At 42.3% G+C, this 19,940-nt stretch overlaps 2 protein-coding genes across 5 annotated transcripts; both read left to right on the top strand.

Annotated features, from left to right (window-relative positions):
* Positions 1 to 2,854: 2,854 nt before the first annotated feature.
* Positions 2,855 to 9,616, top strand: LOC114790484 (carbonic anhydrase XIV). Of its 4 annotated transcripts, XM_028980583.1 has the most exons (12): positions 2,855 to 3,229; positions 3,383 to 3,403; positions 4,635 to 4,814; positions 4,945 to 5,090; positions 5,872 to 5,967; positions 6,621 to 6,687; positions 6,810 to 6,967; positions 7,062 to 7,188; positions 8,063 to 8,083; positions 8,186 to 8,270; positions 8,506 to 8,559; positions 9,294 to 9,616. In XM_028980583.1, the coding sequence occupies exons 1-12, from the start codon at positions 3,160 to 3,162 to the stop codon at positions 9,418 to 9,420; spliced, it is 1,152 nt and encodes a 383-aa protein (XP_028836416.1). In that variant the 5' UTR covers positions 2,855 to 3,159; the 3' UTR covers positions 9,421 to 9,616. The 4 variants fall into 4 exon arrangements, with proteins under 4 accessions (XP_028836416.1, XP_028836418.1, XP_028836415.1 ...); XM_028980585.1 differs by lacking the exons at positions 8,186 to 8,270; positions 8,506 to 8,559 and having other exon boundaries at positions 8,063 to 8,185; positions 9,294 to 9,315; XM_028980582.1 differs by lacking the exon at positions 9,294 to 9,616 and having other exon boundaries at positions 8,186 to 9,243.
* A 672-nt stretch (positions 9,617 to 10,288) lies between these two features.
* Positions 10,289 to 11,565, top strand: LOC114791167 (uncharacterized). The gene is made up of 2 exons (XM_028981775.1): positions 10,289 to 10,326; positions 10,663 to 11,565. The coding sequence occupies exons 1-2, from the start codon at positions 10,324 to 10,326 to the stop codon at positions 11,269 to 11,271; spliced, it is 612 nt and encodes a 203-aa protein (XP_028837608.1). The 5' UTR covers positions 10,289 to 10,323; the 3' UTR covers positions 11,272 to 11,565.
* The last annotated feature ends 8,375 nt before the right edge of the window (positions 11,566 to 19,940 follow it).

The following is a 19,940-nucleotide window of genomic DNA, read 5'->3' on the forward strand; positions in this document are numbered from 1 at the left end:
CACGTGCCGCTACTAGTGCGCGCCACGCGGCGCCGCTCATTGGCCCGCGTCCTGACAGCGCCGCGTCCTATTGGTGGACTCGCCGGCCAGTGACGGGCTCCGCGGCGGCCAATTGGACGGAGTCTGCGGCGCGGGCGGCCCCGCCCACACATGTGTCGGCCGTGTGTAGCGCAGCAGAGTATATCAACACACGAGCACGCCGGCCGCGTACGTTTTCATCCTAACACATGACGCCCGCCCGTACACACACACACACATACACACACATACATACCACACACATACACACATACACCACACTTACACACACACACACACTCACACACACACACATACATACATACAAACCACAGACACACACATACACAACACTTACACAAACCACACTCACTCACACACACTCACACACAACCCACACCCCACACACACACCCACACACATACATACACCACATACACACACATACACAACACTTTACACAACCACCGCTCACTCACACACCCACACACACCCACCACACACACACATACATACACCACACATACACATACATACATACACACACACCACACATACACCACACTTACACAAACCACACTCACACACACACACACACATACACCACACTTACACAAACCACACTCACACACACACACACACACACATACACCACACACACTCACACATACACACTCACACACTCACTCACAAATGCGCACACACATACACCACACACACTCACACATACACATACATACATACACCACACACATACACACACACAAACACACTCACACAATCACTCACAAATGCGCACACACACTCACACACATACACACACACATACACCACACTTACACAAACCACACTCACACACACATACACCACACACACTCACACATACACACACACATACATACACCACACACACAAACACACACACCGGCCCAGTGTTCATTATGCAAGACGGCCGTGTGTAGCGCAGTAGAGTATATCAACACACGAGCACGCCGGGTGCGTACGTCCGGCGAGGAGCATCCTAAACACACACACACACACACACACACACACACACCGGCCCAGTATTCATTATGCAAGACGGGAATAAAGCTGCTGTTCGGAATCACGTGGTCTCATGTAGCGGCGTGGTGATAAATCTGACCCAGCATCTCTTGCAACATAAAAATGAACTAAAAAAAATACACTCTTCCGAAACAGAACAGACGTGGCTTGTAACGAAAACGGGTCTAAATACGTGAATGTTGTGTTTTACTGCATCCTTTACAGCGAAAGAGGCAATGATCTATTCTAGCTCTATTCTAACATGCACCAAGAACGATCTTCGTTATTTTCCTCAATATCTAGCACTGTGGATTGCTGTTCGGTTGAAGAGAATATCTGTTTAAATGAACGCTCTTATGCAGCACGAATCTGCCGACATTCGGCGAGTAAAACTCGCGGCTTGGTCTTTAAAGCCGCACGCACATGGACCAGCGCCGCGCCCCGACGGTTTGTGAATGAATTGTCGGGGCCACGCCCCGTTCCTCACCCGCGCCAGTGCATGTTGCCGAAGGGGCGACTGGCCACACCCCCTGGCCGACGCGGCGTCCAATGAAAAGGCGCCACGTAAGAGGCGTGTTGCGTAAGCGTGAGCGAGCGGCCGCACGTTTGAACGGACAGTCACACCGTGCAGACGGCGGGGCGGGGAAATGGTTAAAAGATATATTGTGTAATTAGGAGCACATTGTCTCGGCATAAAGCACAGACGTGACCTTTTAATACCGCGATGACTGGAGATAACGTGCAGGATATACACGTAGTATTTACTGAGACCGTGTATGTAAAAACGTGCTTTGTTACGGAATCATAGCAAGCTTATAACTTACATGTAACTAGGTTTAAATTAAGTCAAAGTCTTGTCCCTAGAATATGTAACATCTGTAAATGTCTGTCATATATCTTTTAAATACATATATTTTTCTCTGTTACATTGACTGCAGGCGCCACCCTGCGATGGTAGTTGGGTCAGCAGTTGGAAACTTCCACGGCCTTTCTGTTCAGTTCATACTTTTTCTGATTTAAGCACAACGTGCCTAATAAAAAGTGTCACATAGCATGAAACATATTAAGAATATTTTCCACATTTTAGTCCACCTGCTGTAACTCACACACATGGTGAGTGTTTCTCCTGTGTTTTAGTACATTTCCCACTTGTGGGACTAATAAAGGATAATCTTATCTTATCTTATCTTATCTTATCTTATCTTATCTTATCTTATCTTATCTTATCTTCTAGAAAGGTCTCTGGTTGTAGGCCTGCACCTGAGCAGCTTTTGTAAATGCTTACTGTCACTAGAGGGCGCTGCGTTTACACCTTGTGCCCAACACCGTCCTTGGCCTCTATTATGTAATTGATTGCTGGTGCTTTACATCTTTATATTCCTTGGTTTTTCATTCACTTTAACCCAGAATGAATGAAACAGAAATTATTTTGGTTGAATTTTTTATTTTTGGTTGCTTTCTAACTTGCTCTCATTCTCTTGCTCTCACTGTCCCGCTCACCCTGCCATTCTACCAACTTGGTCCAAATAATACAAAAGCACATGGGTGCTCTATTACAGTTCCTCTTTACGTTTTACCTACAAACACCAATCTGCGGGTAAATCCACGCAAGCCAAGTTTTAGTTGAAAATGCCTGTGGTCCAGACTGAATCGGTCAGTTACATCCATTGTAATGGCTTCACATATTCTGTCACCCCCCCTTTTCCCATTCTATTATTCTCCGCTTTTGCCACCCTCTCTTCATTCCACCCACCTGCCCCCACTCTCTCTTTCTCTCCAACTCACTCTCGATTTGCCCAGCGATGAAAACTGAGGTCCGCTGTCACCCGCATATTCCCCCCTCTTTCTGTCTTTTTTATGTTTCGGAGTAAGAACTTGTGCAACTTGTGTGTTTTTTCCTGGCCGTGCCATATCTGAGCATCCTTCACGCTGGACCTGAGTGGCTCTTGCGTTCATAGGGCTTTAAGTTCTCTTTGAAGAGCAGCGTGAGCTTGCGGTGCTGTACTGCTGCATGGTTTAGCTTGGACCCGAGCTCCTTTCTAGCAGTTTCCGCAGCTTCTCTTCTCCTCCTCTCATTACTCATATGGGACAGTGAGTATGGACTATTTTTTGATGTCAGTCTTTTTGTTGCTCCTGCTATGGCAATGTGCAAGCTGCAAGGTGGCTGGTAAGAGTATGATGAACCTTTCCAATACTACAGTCAAAATGTAAAAGAGTGCAATAATAATCAAACACAGTGAAAGAATTGTAGTTCTGTCGTGCATTAATCATATCAAACTATAATTTCACATTGAAGTGTATTGTTGTTTTCTGGTTTCAGAAAAACCCTGGACATACTCAGGTAAAATCCAGTTTTTGTAATTAACACACTATCATGCCTGTTAGATTTTTATATCTTTTCTTGGTATCGATTTATGAAGTGCCATGCATTGCTGCAATCTCAATATGATGAACTTTTTAAGCATTGGAACTGCGTAAAAACACCGAAGGAGATCTATGTTGTGGCAAACATGCACTCTGATCCGATTGTACGTTCATACTATAGAGTACGTATAGAGTTTATGTCACATTCTCTCCGTTTACCATCTAACCAGCGTTCTATTCTGTTGAAAAGAATAACTTTGCCCAGATGGATAGATAGGTGGATGCCTGGCATCCGTAGTAACTGGTTCACCTCTTGAAATCTTTGCTTTTTAAACAGATACGGTGCTCATGTGCTCTAGTAAAGATGGTTACTGATCGGCATCACGCCGGATTTTCGTGTAGTTTTGTTTTTGTTTCGTATTCGGCGCAACACGTGAGCGGCAGAATGGCAGACACCGGAATACGTTTCTCACCGTTGTCATGGTGATTGCCTTGGCAACAGCAGAGCTCTAGGACAAAGTTTTCTCCTTTTTTGGGGTGGGGGGGTTGTCAGTAAGGCGTATGAGTGCCTGTCCTGATGAGGGTTAGGACACCGCTGCTGAGCCCTAAGTATGCAAAGCAATGCTTGTCTGGGTCCGTTGTCCTCTCTGTGTCTCTCTGTCACAACACTCACACCTACGCATACGGTAAAGTAATTACATCTGGACATAACTGCAATATACACATTGTCCAAATGCAACATTTCGTTCCTATAATGGGTAAAAAATCTTCCAGGCAAAAATCTGTGATTTCTTTACATTGTTCTATTGATGCTGGTTCTCGCCACCGTCTCCTTCTGACCTCTGCAGTAGCAAATCCTCTGTAAGACCCCTCTGTTGTCGCTCTGGGGGCGTGTGTATGTACTCTGCCCTGTGATCTTCTCAGCTTCAATAACGTGGTGCCCCATCCAACATGCATGACTAGGCTCTGAACACCATACTGTACACTAGTCTTCAGGCTCACTCATGCTGCTCACAACAGTTTTATTCACGCTCATGGATGCGATAATGCTTAATCAGGCTGAAGGACTGAACTCCACAGTACTTCTTCACAACATCCATACGCACCTCGAATACTTCTCAAGCGCAGTGTACTACCAATCAAAAACACACACTCTACAAAGCATAGGCTTCTGTGTGTCACACTAATCTTGTACTCTTCTCTCTCAGGGCACGTGGGTCAGTCTGAATGGTTAGAGTTATTTCCAGATTGTGGGGGTTCTGACCAGTCACCCATCGACATAGACAGCACACAAACCAAGTATGAGCCTAAGCTGCCGCCAGTGAGACCACTGGGGTACAACCAACACGGACATGAGCCATTTACTCTCTTTAACAATGGCCATACAGGTATGTGGCGATGATCATATATGATCATATATGCCTTACTTCCTGGTTTTTAATATGAAAAATAAAATATATATATACCTTTTACTTACTTCTGTTTTATTAATTTAGTTTAAATGATTTTGTCCACCAGTGGAAATTCCCTTGCCTTCCTGGATGGGTGTTGCTGGTTTACCATGGCAGTGTAGTGCTGTTCAGCTGCACCTTCACTGGGGTAATCCAATGGGTGTTGCCACAGGGAGTGAACACACCATCAATGGGCGCAGTGCTGCAGCTGAGGTGGGTGCGAGTGTGGGTTTTCATTGTGGGTTCAGGCATGTCTATGCTTTTTCATACAATACAAACATAAAGCGCTCTCTTCCCTTCGCTGTCTCACACACACACACACACACACACACACCCACACACGGGGACAACAGGGACAAGTTTGATCTGTCTACTTACTTTGATTTGTGAAAATGATAAAACGTTTGTAAAATCACGGCTTCATTTAAATATAACAGGTTAAAATGTATCAGGCTGAGTTATTATAAACCATTAATTGGTTAAAATGTTGGTCGTTGAAAGAACTAGTTAATTTTAATTGATAGCTGGGTTTCACAGATAAAACACTTCAATGATCCTGTACATCTCCTCTTGTATATGGATGCCAACGGAGTGGCTGAGAAGGTGATAGAAGGTAGTAGAAGGTGGCAAAGGTATGAGTGAACACATGATGAGATTATTACTGCGGCAGGGGAAATGTAGGGAAACAGACAAATATTCACTTTCAGTCTGAACATGCTGAATGCACTAATTCTGATTTAACCTCAATCTCATTTCACACTATCTGCTGGCCTCGCTCCCTCTCTTTCCCAGTCCCCCTATCTAGTGAAAACTTTGCAAAAAGCCACAGTTTGCTTAGTCACAATAAGGGGATTTGTGGAAGATTAAGTGGGAGTATGAGTCCCCCGACACAGTCTCTTTCTCATTTATAATGTCATGTGTTGTTCCACATGCATGCAGCTGTTCAAGCAAGAAGACATGCTAATATCTTTTTTTTTACCTTCTGACCCCTCAGCTTCACATTGTTCATTATAATTCAGAGTTGTATGTCAACATGTCAATGGCCAAGATGCAACGAGATGGCCTAGCAGTGCTGGGAGTCCTAATAGAGGTAGTGTCCTGCTGTCAATACTATAGTATGGAATGAATTATTGCAATAGCTGCAATAGCTGCTCCTGAAAACAAAAAAAACCCTGTTTTGTACATATATACAAATGAGTTCATAAAATGCCACACACAGAACAACAATATGTACAGAGCAAAGTAAGTCTTTGAAATGGGGAATTGTTGGAATTTGTGCAGAAATGTACATTTTATTCTAAACATGTGTTCTTTCCAGCTCATGGTCATATTCTCATAGTAAACAAAGTTTTCCTTAAAGAGTAGCTCATCAGACACACATGACAGAGACCAGCTTTAAAGGCTAGCTCTAATCTGAATCAATAATACACAGTTTCTTTAAGCGTTTGTCTTGAGAACCTTCTTTCCACTTTGGAAATTGTACTTTTGTGGTATTCAGGATAGTCACTTAAAAGTTACATTTTTTCAATTGATGACCTCTACAAAAGACAAAAGGTGCTAACCATCAACCATGGTCTTGTCAATGAGGTCAATTTAATTTTAGAAATAGTCCACCTTCATTTATCCAGTAGATGTGCAAAGGAAACAATGAATGTGAATGAAACTTTTACAGGCTCATCCTCGAGAGTGAAGTGCACACGTTAAAAGGTCACGTTCATTTATCACCTCTCTGTTTTCTCCCAGTCAGGCGAAGAAACCAACCAGGGCTATGCTAATATCATCAACTACTTGGGAAGAATAAAACATGCAGGTGTGAGGCTTCTACTTGTCATATTTGATTTATTTGTTGGACATCTTGCATTAATGCATTAAACACATAGCATGCCGGGATAAAGTTAACAGGTGTAAACATGATCTCTCACTCTCTGGTAGGGCAGAAAGTGGCCATCCCTGCTTTCGATATCCGGGCTCTGTTACCAAAAGACCTGGGACGGTACTTCCGGTACAACGGGTCCCTGACCACCCCACCCTGCTACCAGAGTGTCCTGTGGACCGTCTTTCAGGAGACAGTGATGATCTCTGAAACACAGGTATACATTAGGACAATGTTTGGTGGGGTGAAAGGCATGGCAGTACATCTGCAGGTCTTACTTCAGTTGGCTTGTGTCTCTCGTCTTCTCTCAGCTAATGAAGCTGGAGACTGTGCTGTATTCCAGCACGACAGAAGAAAGCGAGAGGACTGCACTCCAGGACAACTACCGCACCACCCAGCCACTCAACCAGCGGACTGTCCTTGCATCCTTTAGAAAAGGTCACCACTGGACCACCGTCCTTCTGGATGTTACTGCACAACCATATATATTCATACGGAGCACTGAGAGGATTGGGAATCACTAACATCAACATAATACTCACACTTTTCTTCGATCAAATGACTAAACGTGCTGTGATCAGTAGTAAAATTCCTATTATAAAACAAGAACACACATGCACACATTCATCGCACAAAGCGCGAGTGGGAAAATGACGCGATGGCTTCAGTTTAGTTTTCTGCGCTGTTTGTGTTGGATGATTAATTCCCCAAAATCCTCCTTGTCCTGAACACAGCAACTTTTGTTATCACGTGACTCAGTGGGAAAGGAGGCTGAGAGAACAGAGGGAGCGAAAGAGAACAAAAGTGTGTGTGTGTGTGTGTGTGTGTGTGTGTGTGTGTGTGAGAGAGACAGGGAAAGAGGCGGGGTGGGAAAAAGAGAAACAGAACGAAAGAATTAGCAGTGAATGCAGCCGGGATAATGAGACTATACCAAATTGGAAAAATAAATGTTGGCAACCAACTTCCATTATGCACTCTCTATTTCTTCCACTTCTTCTCACATGCCTTTCATATGTTTTTGAGGACCTAAAGTAGACTGTTTCATGGAATATAAATGTTTAACCTCCTCTATGTAATAAAAGCTTCTCTAAATCTAACACTAATCTCACCGCTTAATGACCAAAAACTAATCTTTTAGGTTCCAAATATGTTCAATTAACATTTTTTCCCACTGATCAACTTTGTGAGGATTAAACTGCGCAAACACCAGCAACTTTAGTCAGTTGAGTTAGTAAGACTGAACAATTTGAAGATTGCATTTTTATTTGAGTGGCAGATGCATGTCTAACTTTACCTGTTTCTTCTTTACCAGACAGCAAAGTTTTCTCCGCGGGTAAGGCCTGCCTTTCTCCAACACCATCTTTCATTCAAAGCCTCCATTCCTGCTGCCTGATGATATGCGTGTGACCAGTCGTAAATAATTCGTCTGTTTCAGGTGAGATATCTGCCATCGTGGTCGGCAGTCTGTGTGGTTGTGTGGGCCTGGCACTCATCATTCGATTCATAGTGAAGACCATTCGGTGGGTTATTTTCACCTCTCCGCTCAGATATAATCTGAAGATTACATTTCTTCTCGCCACAGTGCTATTACCAAAGCATTTTCCCGCAATAATTGTAATAATCATTTCAGAATCATGTCTAATAGAGTTGTTATCAGCTACAGATGTAATAGATGATGGTTATAACATAGAATATTCTGATTTTATGTTGATCATGTTCCTGGTCACATGATTTTTTGTCTCCTGGATATGACAGCTCGACATCGAGCTGGGACGTCCTCCCCAGTGTCAGACCGGCTCCTCAGCCCAGGTCGATCTTCAGTTTTTCTGTCCTCTAACCGCTTGTCCCTTCACTCTAACTTCCCTCCCTGCAAACACTTTAAATTAGACATTCCAGCGTCACATGTTCTACAATCAGATCTTGATCCCAGCAGCTGTAATCTTTCCTGCCCTCTCTCTGCACATAGAACATCCACCATCCATCAGGTCTGGGAATGTTGATGTCGGTAGTTCCTCCTAAGCATGACGTGTGCTTTACGAATATTATCATACAGCAATATGTGAAAAACTCTCATTAGCAAGTCAAGTCAAAATAGTTGTCAACAACATGGCTAACAGCTACTGTTCTTTACTAATACATATTTTTGTACAACAATTCATATAAATATTCAAGAGGTTTTAGAACTTTCGTTCTCATGAGGATTCAGAATGAAATCCTTCAATTGGCAAAGAAATGCCAAATGCCCTGCAATTATTAATAATGAGATAACTAACCAGTATGTAAAGAAGTGTTCATGTTTTGGGGCAGTGGTGGCCCAGCAGGTAAGGAAGTGGACCCGTAATCAGAAGGTCGTAGCGCCCTCTAACGTTCACACTGTGTCATTGCAGCTTTACTGATTAAAGCAGCCAGCAACCAGTCTTATTGTCATAGACCGTAATAGCACACATCATCATGGTTCATGGATAAGGGCGTCTAAATGCTGTGAATGACATCATGTGCAATATAATACTTTAATATTGTTTTTTTTTTATACTCACTTTCAGAACCACTGACAAGGAAAACTCCCAAAAACCTGAAACGGATGTTAAGATGACTGCTGAACCGGGCAGAAACGAACCTGCTCCCCAGGATCCGGGATTTTCTAATGCTGAATTTCAGATTTCTGTATGAATTAGAGTCCGAGTGACGGACACTGCATCCTTCTTTCTTTCTTTACTGTGAAGGTGTATTACCTTTATGTTTACATCTCCTTTTCACACCAGAAAAAAGCATGTCTGTTTTTCCTGTTGTCTGACGTGAGTTTAGTTTTTGCTCTGTTTAAACAATGCATTTATGCATATTAATAAATTCATGAATGCAACCATAATTTGTGTAACATGAATAATACCCTAATTATCATTAGAAGTAAGATATTTTTAGTTCTCCTAAATGTATAATATAATCCAGAAGTGATATGAAAGCAAGATGTAAAGCATTTACAAGACATCATTGCGAATGCTGTTTCTCTCCACAATGCACAGAATTCTCTAGAATCGTATTGCTCACAAAAACTCTTCTCTTGTGGTTTAGCTTTAAGGTGGCATTACTTTTAAATGAGCCTTTATTGGTATTAAGCATAAAGCCAATCCTTTTCCAGACCATCACTGGGTTCCGCATTTGGTCCCCATGCCTCATGGTCCTCATCACACTCTTGTAAATTAGGAGAGGACATTTTGAGACACATCAGTGGACTTGCATGGGGTAGAGATACATACACAGTCAAATACCTGGTGTAAATGTACAATATGGTATTATGACACCGTGTAAAAAGGTGACACTACTGTACTGGTGTACAGTACACAACTGGGACTAGAAAAACTTTTGCCTAAATATTGCCTCATACCATTCAGCCTTTGTCCATAAAGAACCACGACAAGATAAATCATTCATGAAACATTTTACAAACAGGAAATGTTCACCATGAGTTCTGCTGAAAGCACGAAAATAAAATTAGAGAAGTGGGAATAAGGTGAAACCCACCATTTTGGTCCAGATGTATTGAGACGCGAACAGAGAAGGACTCAACACAGCATCATGGTAACAGTATATTTCATTTATACGTTTACTCGTCTTTACTGAAGCCTGTACAGTGATGTTGACTTTACTGAATGCATAGATCATGCAGGATTTCTGTTATTTTCCTGTAAAGGTGTCACCCACGTATGCAAAATGAATTATAATCAAATTTAGATTTTGAAAATTTGATTATAATCAAAATGAACAACGAATATCATGGTGTGAAATCTGTTTCAGGGCTGTGCAAACAATTTGGGGCATTGCTATTTTAACTAATTCTAATTAATCAGGTTTTATGGACTTTCTTCGTAACAAACGGTATTTAGAGCATTTTTGTCAATTCTGCCGCACCTTCAGGTTTCTGGAATGATGACTTTCACTGCTCTTCATTTCATCTTTGGCCTTTTCCTGCTAATGGAAGCCAAGGCCAATGTGAGGCACAATATGTACCCATGCAAACCTTCCAACAGGAGCAGAGCACACGACACCTTCCTGAAGCGGCATCTGCACAGAGATGCCCCCACCTCCCTCAACCACACGCACTGGCACATATTCATAAAGGAGCAGCGATTCTGTCAGCGCCACACACAGTCGTTCCTTCCTCAGAGCCAGGAAGAGCAGGTGAAGAGCGTTTGTTCGGAATCCGGTGGTTTCATACACTCTGACAACATGTGCATCAGCAAAAAACCGTTCTCCTTCATCACAGCTCGCATCAACACAACAACCTGCTCAATCCTCACTGTTCAGAAGGAGACCAAACACCTCCTTCTGTCATGTGACAAGATCGAAGGCAGATGTGTACCGGTCCACTTTCAGGGAAACCCCGACAACACTGAGCCAGACCACAGTCATCATCCATGTGAAGACCCTGAAGATCTCCCTCAAGTCAGTGCAGCTGCTGCAACAAGCTCCATCTGGAAGACCTTGCTGTTTTTCCTGTCCTGGACCTTCTTTCTGAATCTGTGATATGCCTGTTTATTTCATTTGCATTACTGATTTAACTGTAGATTAACATGAACTACGTGCATTGTGTACTTTTGTCCATACTTTTCTTACTTTTTCTTTGGCCACCGGGAGAATACAGGGAAACGTTTCACCAGAAACCTGTTCACCTCAATCATACGAAGAACTGGTGCAGTCTCAGTAGCACACCATCACTGTGAGGTCCATTAAAGAACAAAGCTGCCACAGAAGCAGTACATCTGACAGATATTCATTTACAGGTACAGGAGTGGACAAAGAATTGTTGTTTTTTTGTCACATTTGTTTCTGCATTTATTGCATTCGTCTGAGCGCAGTCTGTAAATCCATACAGACCACAGCGTAGGCTAAATGAATAATTGTAGAAAACCATACATAAATTCATTATTGTACTCATGCATCATTGTTCTTGAAGTTTCTATTACTCTGTGACACCAGCCCACCATAGCGAACACACACACACGCACACACAATTCACTCACATACTCACACCAACAGACACTTCTATCAGGCAAATCACCATCCCCACACACTGCTCCCCGGCGCCTTTCATGGCTGCCCAGAGCTCAACAAGGGTGATGGTTAAATGCAGAGGACACATTTTGTTGTGTCACCGTGTGCTGAGCTTCACAATGACAATGCCGTCACTTTCACTTTCACTTTCGAATTCAGTCTGCCATTAACCAAGTGAATCCAGAGAAACCCCACACCAACACATAGAGAGCTTGTAAACTCTGAACATACAAGGTCTGAGACAGGATTCGAACCCACAATCTTGGAGGTCTGACGCTGCCATGTGGCCCCAGGTCAAATGTATTTAAATTTACAGGTTAAAAGTCTGGACACCTTCTCATTCAAGGTGTTTTCTTTATTTTCATGACCATTTACGTTGGTAGATTCTCACTGAAGGCACCAAAACTATGAATGAACACATGTGGAGTTCTGTACTTAACAAAAAGTGGAGACCTGACCTCCACAGTCACCGGACCTGAACCCAATCCAGATGGTTTGGGGTGAGCTGGACCAACAAGTGCTAAACACCTCTGGGAACTCCTTCAAGACTGTTGGAGAAGCATTTCAGGTGACGACCTCTTGAAGCTCATCGAGAGAATGCCAAGAGTGTTCAAAGCAGTAACCAGAGCAAAGAAACTAGAATATAAAACATGTTTTCACTTATTTCACCTTTTTTTTGTTAAGTACAGAACTCCACATGTGTTCATTCATAGTTCTGATGCCTTCAGTGAGAATCTACCAACGTAAATGGTCATGAAAATAAAGAAAACACGTTGAATGAGAAGGTGTCTCCAGACTTTTGGCCTGTACTGTATTTTATACAATATTACAATTATACAACTTTATATTGTATTTTATACAATATAAAGTCATTTATATGGGTGAGGGGATACGGCACTAAAGCCAGTTTTATGCGCGACTCCGCAGCCGCCTTCACATTTGCGTACGTTTCTGCGCAGAAGTTCCGCCAGGAAGTAACTGTGGCTGCGCAACAGCTGCGCAGCTGTGAACCGTGCGATGTTTCTGCACGGAGGACGTGGCGTGGCGAACAGAAGGTGGAACAGGCTTCTGTTCCAGTAAAAGGATCCAGCTTCTGGGTAAAAAGGAGAATTATAGACCTACTTTCTGTACTACTGAGTTACTGCGTGTAATGTAGTGACAAGTGACACGCACACACGCACACAGGAAAGGAGCATGAAAGCCTGACCTGGTCAGAAAGAAAATCAACATTCGCTCAGGAAGGGACTAATCTACGAAACGGTTTCACTGTTTAGCAACGGATAAAAAGAACATTAGCTTAAAATGTGAATCATTTTATTTTTATATCTATAGAGCTGAACTGCAAGAGCTGGGCGTCGGACTGATCTCCTACAAGCAAAGGTCTACAGATATACAACAATATTGTATTGCTGCTCAGAGAACAATAGGAGAAGAGTCTCAAGTCCTGCAATAAATGAGATGAAGACCGCTTTATTCCTGGCGTTCCTCTCCCACATTTCTCTGGCAAGTGAAGCCGACGTTCGAAGCCCAGAACCATGCATGCTCACCAAACACAACCAAGCCCACAACACCTTCCTGAAGAGGCATGTGGCTGAAGGAGCCCCAAGCACAGATGACCAGAATGGGTGGGAGACGTTCCTGCGCAAGAGCAAGTTCTGCCACAGGCCTACACAGTCCTTCCTCCCAGACAGCGAGAGGGAGCGAGTGAACGCCGTCTGCGCTTCTGGAGGAAAACTTTACAAAGGCAACCTGTGCATCAGCAAAGAGCCATTCAGTTTCATCACCGTGCGAGTTGAGCAAGGAACCTGTGGAATCAGGAAGGTTGTGAGAGAAACCAAGCACCTCATTCTAGCTTGTGAGAAGATTGAAAACCATTGCAAACCAGTCCACTTTGAAGGGAACCCCGAGAACATTAAACCGGACAACAACCAGCCAGATTGTGGAAAACTAAGAGGCGGAGCCTCCAGAGCATCAGTAGAAATTGGGACTTTGCTCTCCTTGTTGTGTTTGACTTTATTTAATGTCATATGATCAATTTAGAGGTTTGTTTGCATTCAGAATATATATATTTTGCACCTATACTAAATACCTAAGTATTACAAAAAAATTATATTACATTTAAGAATGTAATATAATGTAAGCATGAATATTTTAAAATTTTATTTGTCACATACACAGTCATACATGGTATGATATGCAGTGAAATGCTTGTGCGACTGCTAATGACCTCAATATTACAAATATTACAAAGTGTTACAAATATGCAAATATTGCAAATATGAACAAGTATTACAAATAAATGATTTTTAAATGATTTATATGTAACGTAATGACTGGGGAGATAGAGTCTGGAAGTAGATTGAAGGTGCAGGAGTGTATTAGTGTTCTGTCCTGTGTAGTGTAGTTGTGGTTGTTGAGAGCTCGTATAACCTGCGGGAAGAAGCTCCTCCTCATCCTCTCTGTATTGGCCTTCAGGGAGCAGAAGCAGAACCATCTTAAAATGCTGTAATCTGATGGTGTTTACCTGAATGTGTGTAGTGCTTTTATATCCAACTGTTAAATTCTTAACCCCTTAACCATTTTGAAATGCTGTAACCGTGCCTTACTATGATATTCTGATAATATAATAACAGCCACCACAAGATCACACGTCAGGCCTCAGTTTACTGTAATAAACCACTGCTAAATCAAATATTTAAAATATTTAAACAGCATTGAATAATGTGAGGAATGCGGAGATCTATATACCAATAATTTTATATTATATCTGGAATGTGTTCATTTTCTTTTTTATGACTTACTGTCACCTGTCCCTTTACTTTATAATGACCCTTTAACTCTTTATTAATGGCTTTCGATGGCTGGATACTGGTGACTCGTCACATTCAACTAACAACATCTGCTGAACAGGCAGTTCAGTTATCTTCTGTGTGACAGAAATTTCACTTGCATGATTCCCACCACACCAGTATTATTAATAATGTCTGTTCTTTACAATGTTATTAATCATGAATATATCAACAAGTAACTGTCATTTTCCTCCAGTAACTGTAACGAATTACAATGTTACGCCCCAACACTACTGGCCATGTCTCTTCAGGCATTTGGAAATAATTTGGTAAGATACCGTATATGCTAAAATACTAACACAAAGTATACGTGCATTTATAGAACAGACAGGACTTCTGGAACACTCGCTCACTCACTCATCCATAACCTCCTGTTACTCAGGGTCACGGACAGAGGTGACCAGTAAGTAGTTACATTCACTCTCTTATATTTGCTTGAGCAAAAAAAAAAAATGCTCCTAAGAGTAGGTTTACAATGCCATACTTGAGTACATTAGAGAATCAGAAACTCTACTCTTACGCCACTACGTTGGAAAACACTAAACTCATTACTTTTTTAAACCCTTTATTCCACATGCTGCCAGTAGCTGTAACACATGACACCGTTTCACCATTCAGATGTAGCAACAATTCACATGTTTCACCAATAAGACAGTCACAAAACCATGGCAGCATAGCGGCACAAACTCGTACCACATAGCACAGGCACAGAATGAGAAATGACAGCTGTCACATTATCTTGCATTACGAGGAACCAACCTCGTACCAGATGCCAACCACACCAGAATATGGTCTCACAAGGGGTCTGACGATCTCATCTGTGCGGCCCCCCAACAAGGTGCTACACACCATTACTGACCCACTGCCAAACCGGCCACGCTGGAGGATGTTCTCCACGCCGTCTCCAGACTCTTTCATCTGTGAAGAGCACAGTGGCCAATTTGCCAATCTTGGTGTTTTCTGCCAAATGCCAAACGCTCTGCATGGTGTTGGACATCAGGCCCTCCTACCACGCTCATGTAGTCTGTATCTGACCGTTTGAGCAGACACATGCACATTTGGGGCAGCGGTGGCCGAGCGGTTAAGGAAGTGGCCTCATAATCAGAAGGTTGCCTGTTCGAATCCCGATCCGCCAAGGTGCCACTGTGGTGCCACTGAGCAAAGCGTGGCTGTCATGGCTGCCCACTGCTCACCAAGGGCGATGGTTAAAAGTAGAGGACACATTCTTTTGCATCACCGTGTGCTGTGCTGTGTATCACAATGACAATCACTTCACTTTCATTTGTGGCCTGCTGGAGGTCATTTTGCAGGGCTCTGGCAGTGCTCCTCTTGTTCCTCCTTGCTCAAAGGCAGAGGTAGCGGGGCCTTTGGGTCTCAGTGTTTAGGTTCTTGAGCATGGTATTTAAAGAGACATAACAGAATGACTGTCATAAGACCCATACATTTCTTAATTATGTAAACTGCTAACATGTGTGCAAATAGTTTTGCCCCAACTATTAATCCAGACCAAAATGGAATTAAAATTGGTAGGCAGGGTTTCCACAATGTAAGAAGGGTATGGGTCTTATGACAGTCATTCTGTTATGTCTCTTTAAATACTTCTAAAAGGGGTGATTCTTCTTGAATGTTCCAGTCCAGCTCTTTCCAGTAATACAGAGAAATGTACTAGAAATATATTGAATAACAGGGCGCACAATCTGACATCCCAATTGTACAACATCATAGAAGCCAATTCTGGATTTTGTGGATTGATTTCTCTCCATACAGCATCCAGCTTCAATTCTTTCATAGCATTATTAATAACTATTCTGCATTCATGATGTGATTGGTCTGTACCTGTGGCCCTGTTTGGGCTTAGTCTTTGGCTATAATAAAGTGTCCCACTAATGTCTTAATTATGTGATTAATATTTTCTGCTAGTATTGTGCCTATTAAACTATGAATTATTCTCCCATTTTGTTTTTAATAATACTATTTACTTAAAACAGACTCATCACCACTTCTCTGGCCTTAGATTCAATTTATGCTGTTAATACACTACTTTACCACCTTACCAATTTTAGAGTTTTTGTTTCTTACCATGTTCATGACCTCATTAACTTTCGTAGGTTGTAATAAATCTTCCTGGCCTTCTGTGCCCAATTAAAACAGTCTGAGATTATTCACTCACAACCTGGTTTCATCTTATACATTTAGATGAAATAAGATGATCACTTTAGATTGGTTTCTTCTTTAACATCCAGGCTGGTCAGTTGTATAAGTCCAAAAAATATTCCAAAGGGTAAGAGGGGTATTAAACACAATTCATTTTAACAAATAAATGCAAGAATTGGCATCTCTGTCAGTGAAAAAGATTTTTTTTTTCAGGATGTGGGAATAAATTCATTAAAAGGGTTTAGGGACAGTGTCAAACATTTTTTGCTCAGTCACCTTTGTTTGTTCCTCCCAGGAGTAGCGGTCAAAACACATAAGGCCAAATGCGGTTTGTCTTTCGCTCAAGGGATGACTCAAGATAAATGGCAAATTCTTGGTAGAAAACGCAGTTGTTCAGGGTAAAAATCGAATGTCTAGAAACAGCATCAGTGATTTCCCCATGCAGATGTTTTGGGCCGGACAGTTAACACTTGGTCCAGTTTCTAGACTTCCTATTTCAGGGACTTACACACAATTCATTAACCACATTTGATGGCCAATTTTGTTCATTTCCGTGAATGACGCTGAGCTACTTGCAATGTTCTTCATTCACCACCAGGTGAAGGTGTTGCCTGTTGGTTTAGTTTCAGAGTTTTTTTGTGTCAAGGACTGCTGTGTAATAGTAATCCATCTTTCAAAATGAATAGTCTTACTATGTGGATTTGAATGTCTTTGAGTTATGGATTCTTCTTCTCAAGCACACACACACACACACACACACACACACATACACACACATTGTCTGTGTCACTGTAATCTAACAGGATCACAGTTAACATTCAAATAAAGTGAAGTGATTGTCATTGTGATAAGTGTTAATCCTCCAGACGTTCACCAGACAAATAAATGACCACTGGTTTTATCATGCGGGTGGTAGTAGCCTAGTGGGTAACACACCCGCCTGTGAACCAGAAGACCCGGGTTCAAATCCCACTTACTACCATACTACCATCGTGTCTCTGAGCAAGACACTTAACCCTAAATTGCTCCAGGGAGACTGTCCCTGTAAATAAATAAAGTAAGTCGCTCTGGTTAAGGGCGTCTGATAAATGCTGTAAATGTAAATGTAAATGTAAATCATGCATCATGCATGCTGGCGTGTTAAATTGCTTGGTGAGGGTGACAGGTCATTGACCCCAAAAATGACATGGGAGCAGAATGAACATGCACATAAAAACCTGCAGAGAGTCCAACTTGGAAAGCCAGCGACAATTGTTCAGCACAAGGGGGGAGGAAGGGGTAAAAGAAGAAGGAAAGAATGAGTGAAGAGTGAAATGCAATGAAGGGGTGGAGAGATTTAGCACTATTCTGGCAAAAAGAAAGAAAGAAATGTACATAAACCAAGGTGATAGCCTGGGAATTTCGATTCCCTCCTTTCTCTCCATATCTAGGTTTCTGTCCCTCTCCCTCCTACTGATTTTCCATATTGATTCAAGATGCAGGTCGTTCTTGTCATCTTTTTCATCTAATTGGACTCCTTTGTTCCTTCTCTCTAGATGCCCTTTTTGTCTTTTGTAAGGAGCGCTTTTATGGTGCTATTGTCACAGAGCCTTTAGGCCACGTCTCAGGTTTAAAGCACTACTGATCTGGCAGATGCTGAAGGGTACAAACTGGTCTGCATTCAAGAGAGCACTGTGGTTTGTGCTGTTCCCCATCTTCATCACTGGCTAAAGCACATCTAATATTCTAGCATAAACAATACAATAAAGGAAAAAAACCTATTTACTCACCAGCATAAATTAGATGGCTTAGTTTCATGCAAACGATAATTTTTAACTACCGTAATGAGAAAAAAACGCATTAAACCAACAACAACTACAGTGGACTTTTTTCAGTGTGACCCGTGCGTGCAGCTGTGACCCCGATGGCATCTGTGGCTGGGCCGGTGGTAGTTTTGTTTGTCACTTGGTCAGAATATTTCGAGACGACTTATTGCTGTAAAATGAGATTTTTACCCGGAGGGGAAATCAACAAGAAACCGTTTCATTTTAGAAAGGTTGCAAAACGCTGCTGGCAGCGAGCGAGCAACGAAAAACTCCATGCAGCACACATCTTCATCCAGTTGCAGCTCCACGTGACTCCACCCCAAGTCACAAGCCCCCACCCGCCACCCCAGCGTAGTGGGTCAGACATTTAACTGAAGGCTAAAATGATGGGCAATGTCATGTTGTCATGCTTTTTTTATACATTAATATTCAATACGAAACAGAGCCCCACAACCCCAACCACGACATATAAAATTGTGTGCAGAGGACATATCCCCCCCCACTGGTAAACGCTGCCATTCGCAGCAGTAATCAGACACACATGGAGTGTAGAGATGCCAGGGCATAAGTGCGCTGTTTGTTCCGTGTTCCGCTGGGTGAATGAGTTTACTTTTGTTTGATTCTGGGCTGCGTTCAGCACTCGACGGGAGGATTTTCCCTTCCAGATTCCTGAGAATGATAAAGACGGGGATGTAAGGAGACACCAGACATGTGTAGATGTACGGATCTGCTGCTGCACAATAGCATAGTGCCATCTATTGTTTGGTGTTTATTTGTCCTGATGGTGCAGTGATAAGTTAGAAAACATAAAAAGGTGTCAGCGGGACCAACTTTTATAGAAGACCCTTAGACATGGAAGGTGAATAGGTGAAGAATAAATGGTGTCAAAGGTCACTGACTGTAGGTCAGGGTCAAGTTTAGCTTGGCTCTTGTTAGGAATGAGCCTACTGTTTTGGGGTTTGTTGGTTTTTGTAGCTGGTGGTGTTAAAAGGAGGCTAGTTGGGGTGGGCTGCATCTGGCTTCTGTATTATCACACGTGTGTGAGTGTGTGTGTGTGTGTGTGTGTGTGTGTGTGTGCAAATAGTAAATGTCTTTTTTATCACATGCCATTGTACTAATGAGGGTGAGAAGAGACTTTGCAGCAGTCAAGTTACACTCTACATACAGTGGGTACAGAGAGTATTCAGACCCCCTTCAATTATTCACTCTTTGTCACATCTAATAAAATCATTTAAGTTAATTTTCCTCATTAATGTACCCACAGCACCCCATATTGACAGAAAAAAGACAGAATTGTTTTTTTGCAGATTTAATACAAAGTGAAACTGAAATA

The sequence above is a fragment of the Denticeps clupeoides genome, chromosome 5, assembly GCF_900700375.1.
Source record: "Denticeps clupeoides chromosome 5, fDenClu1.1, whole genome shotgun sequence".
NCBI classification, from domain to species: domain Eukaryota; kingdom Metazoa; phylum Chordata; class Actinopteri; order Clupeiformes; family Denticipitidae; genus Denticeps; species Denticeps clupeoides.

Coding starts and splice junctions, on each gene's coding strand:
- LOC114790484 (XM_028980582.1), top strand. CDS start 3,160: ATGGACTATTTTTTGATGTCAGTCTTTTTGTTGCTCCTGCTATGGCAA. Junction 3,230..3,382: donor TGCAAGCTGCAAGGTGGCTG/GTAAGAGTATGA, acceptor TTCTGGTTTCAG/AAAAACCCTGGACATACTCA. Junction 3,404..4,634: donor AAAACCCTGGACATACTCAG/GTAAAATCCAGT, acceptor CTTCTCTCTCAG/GGCACGTGGGTCAGTCTGAA.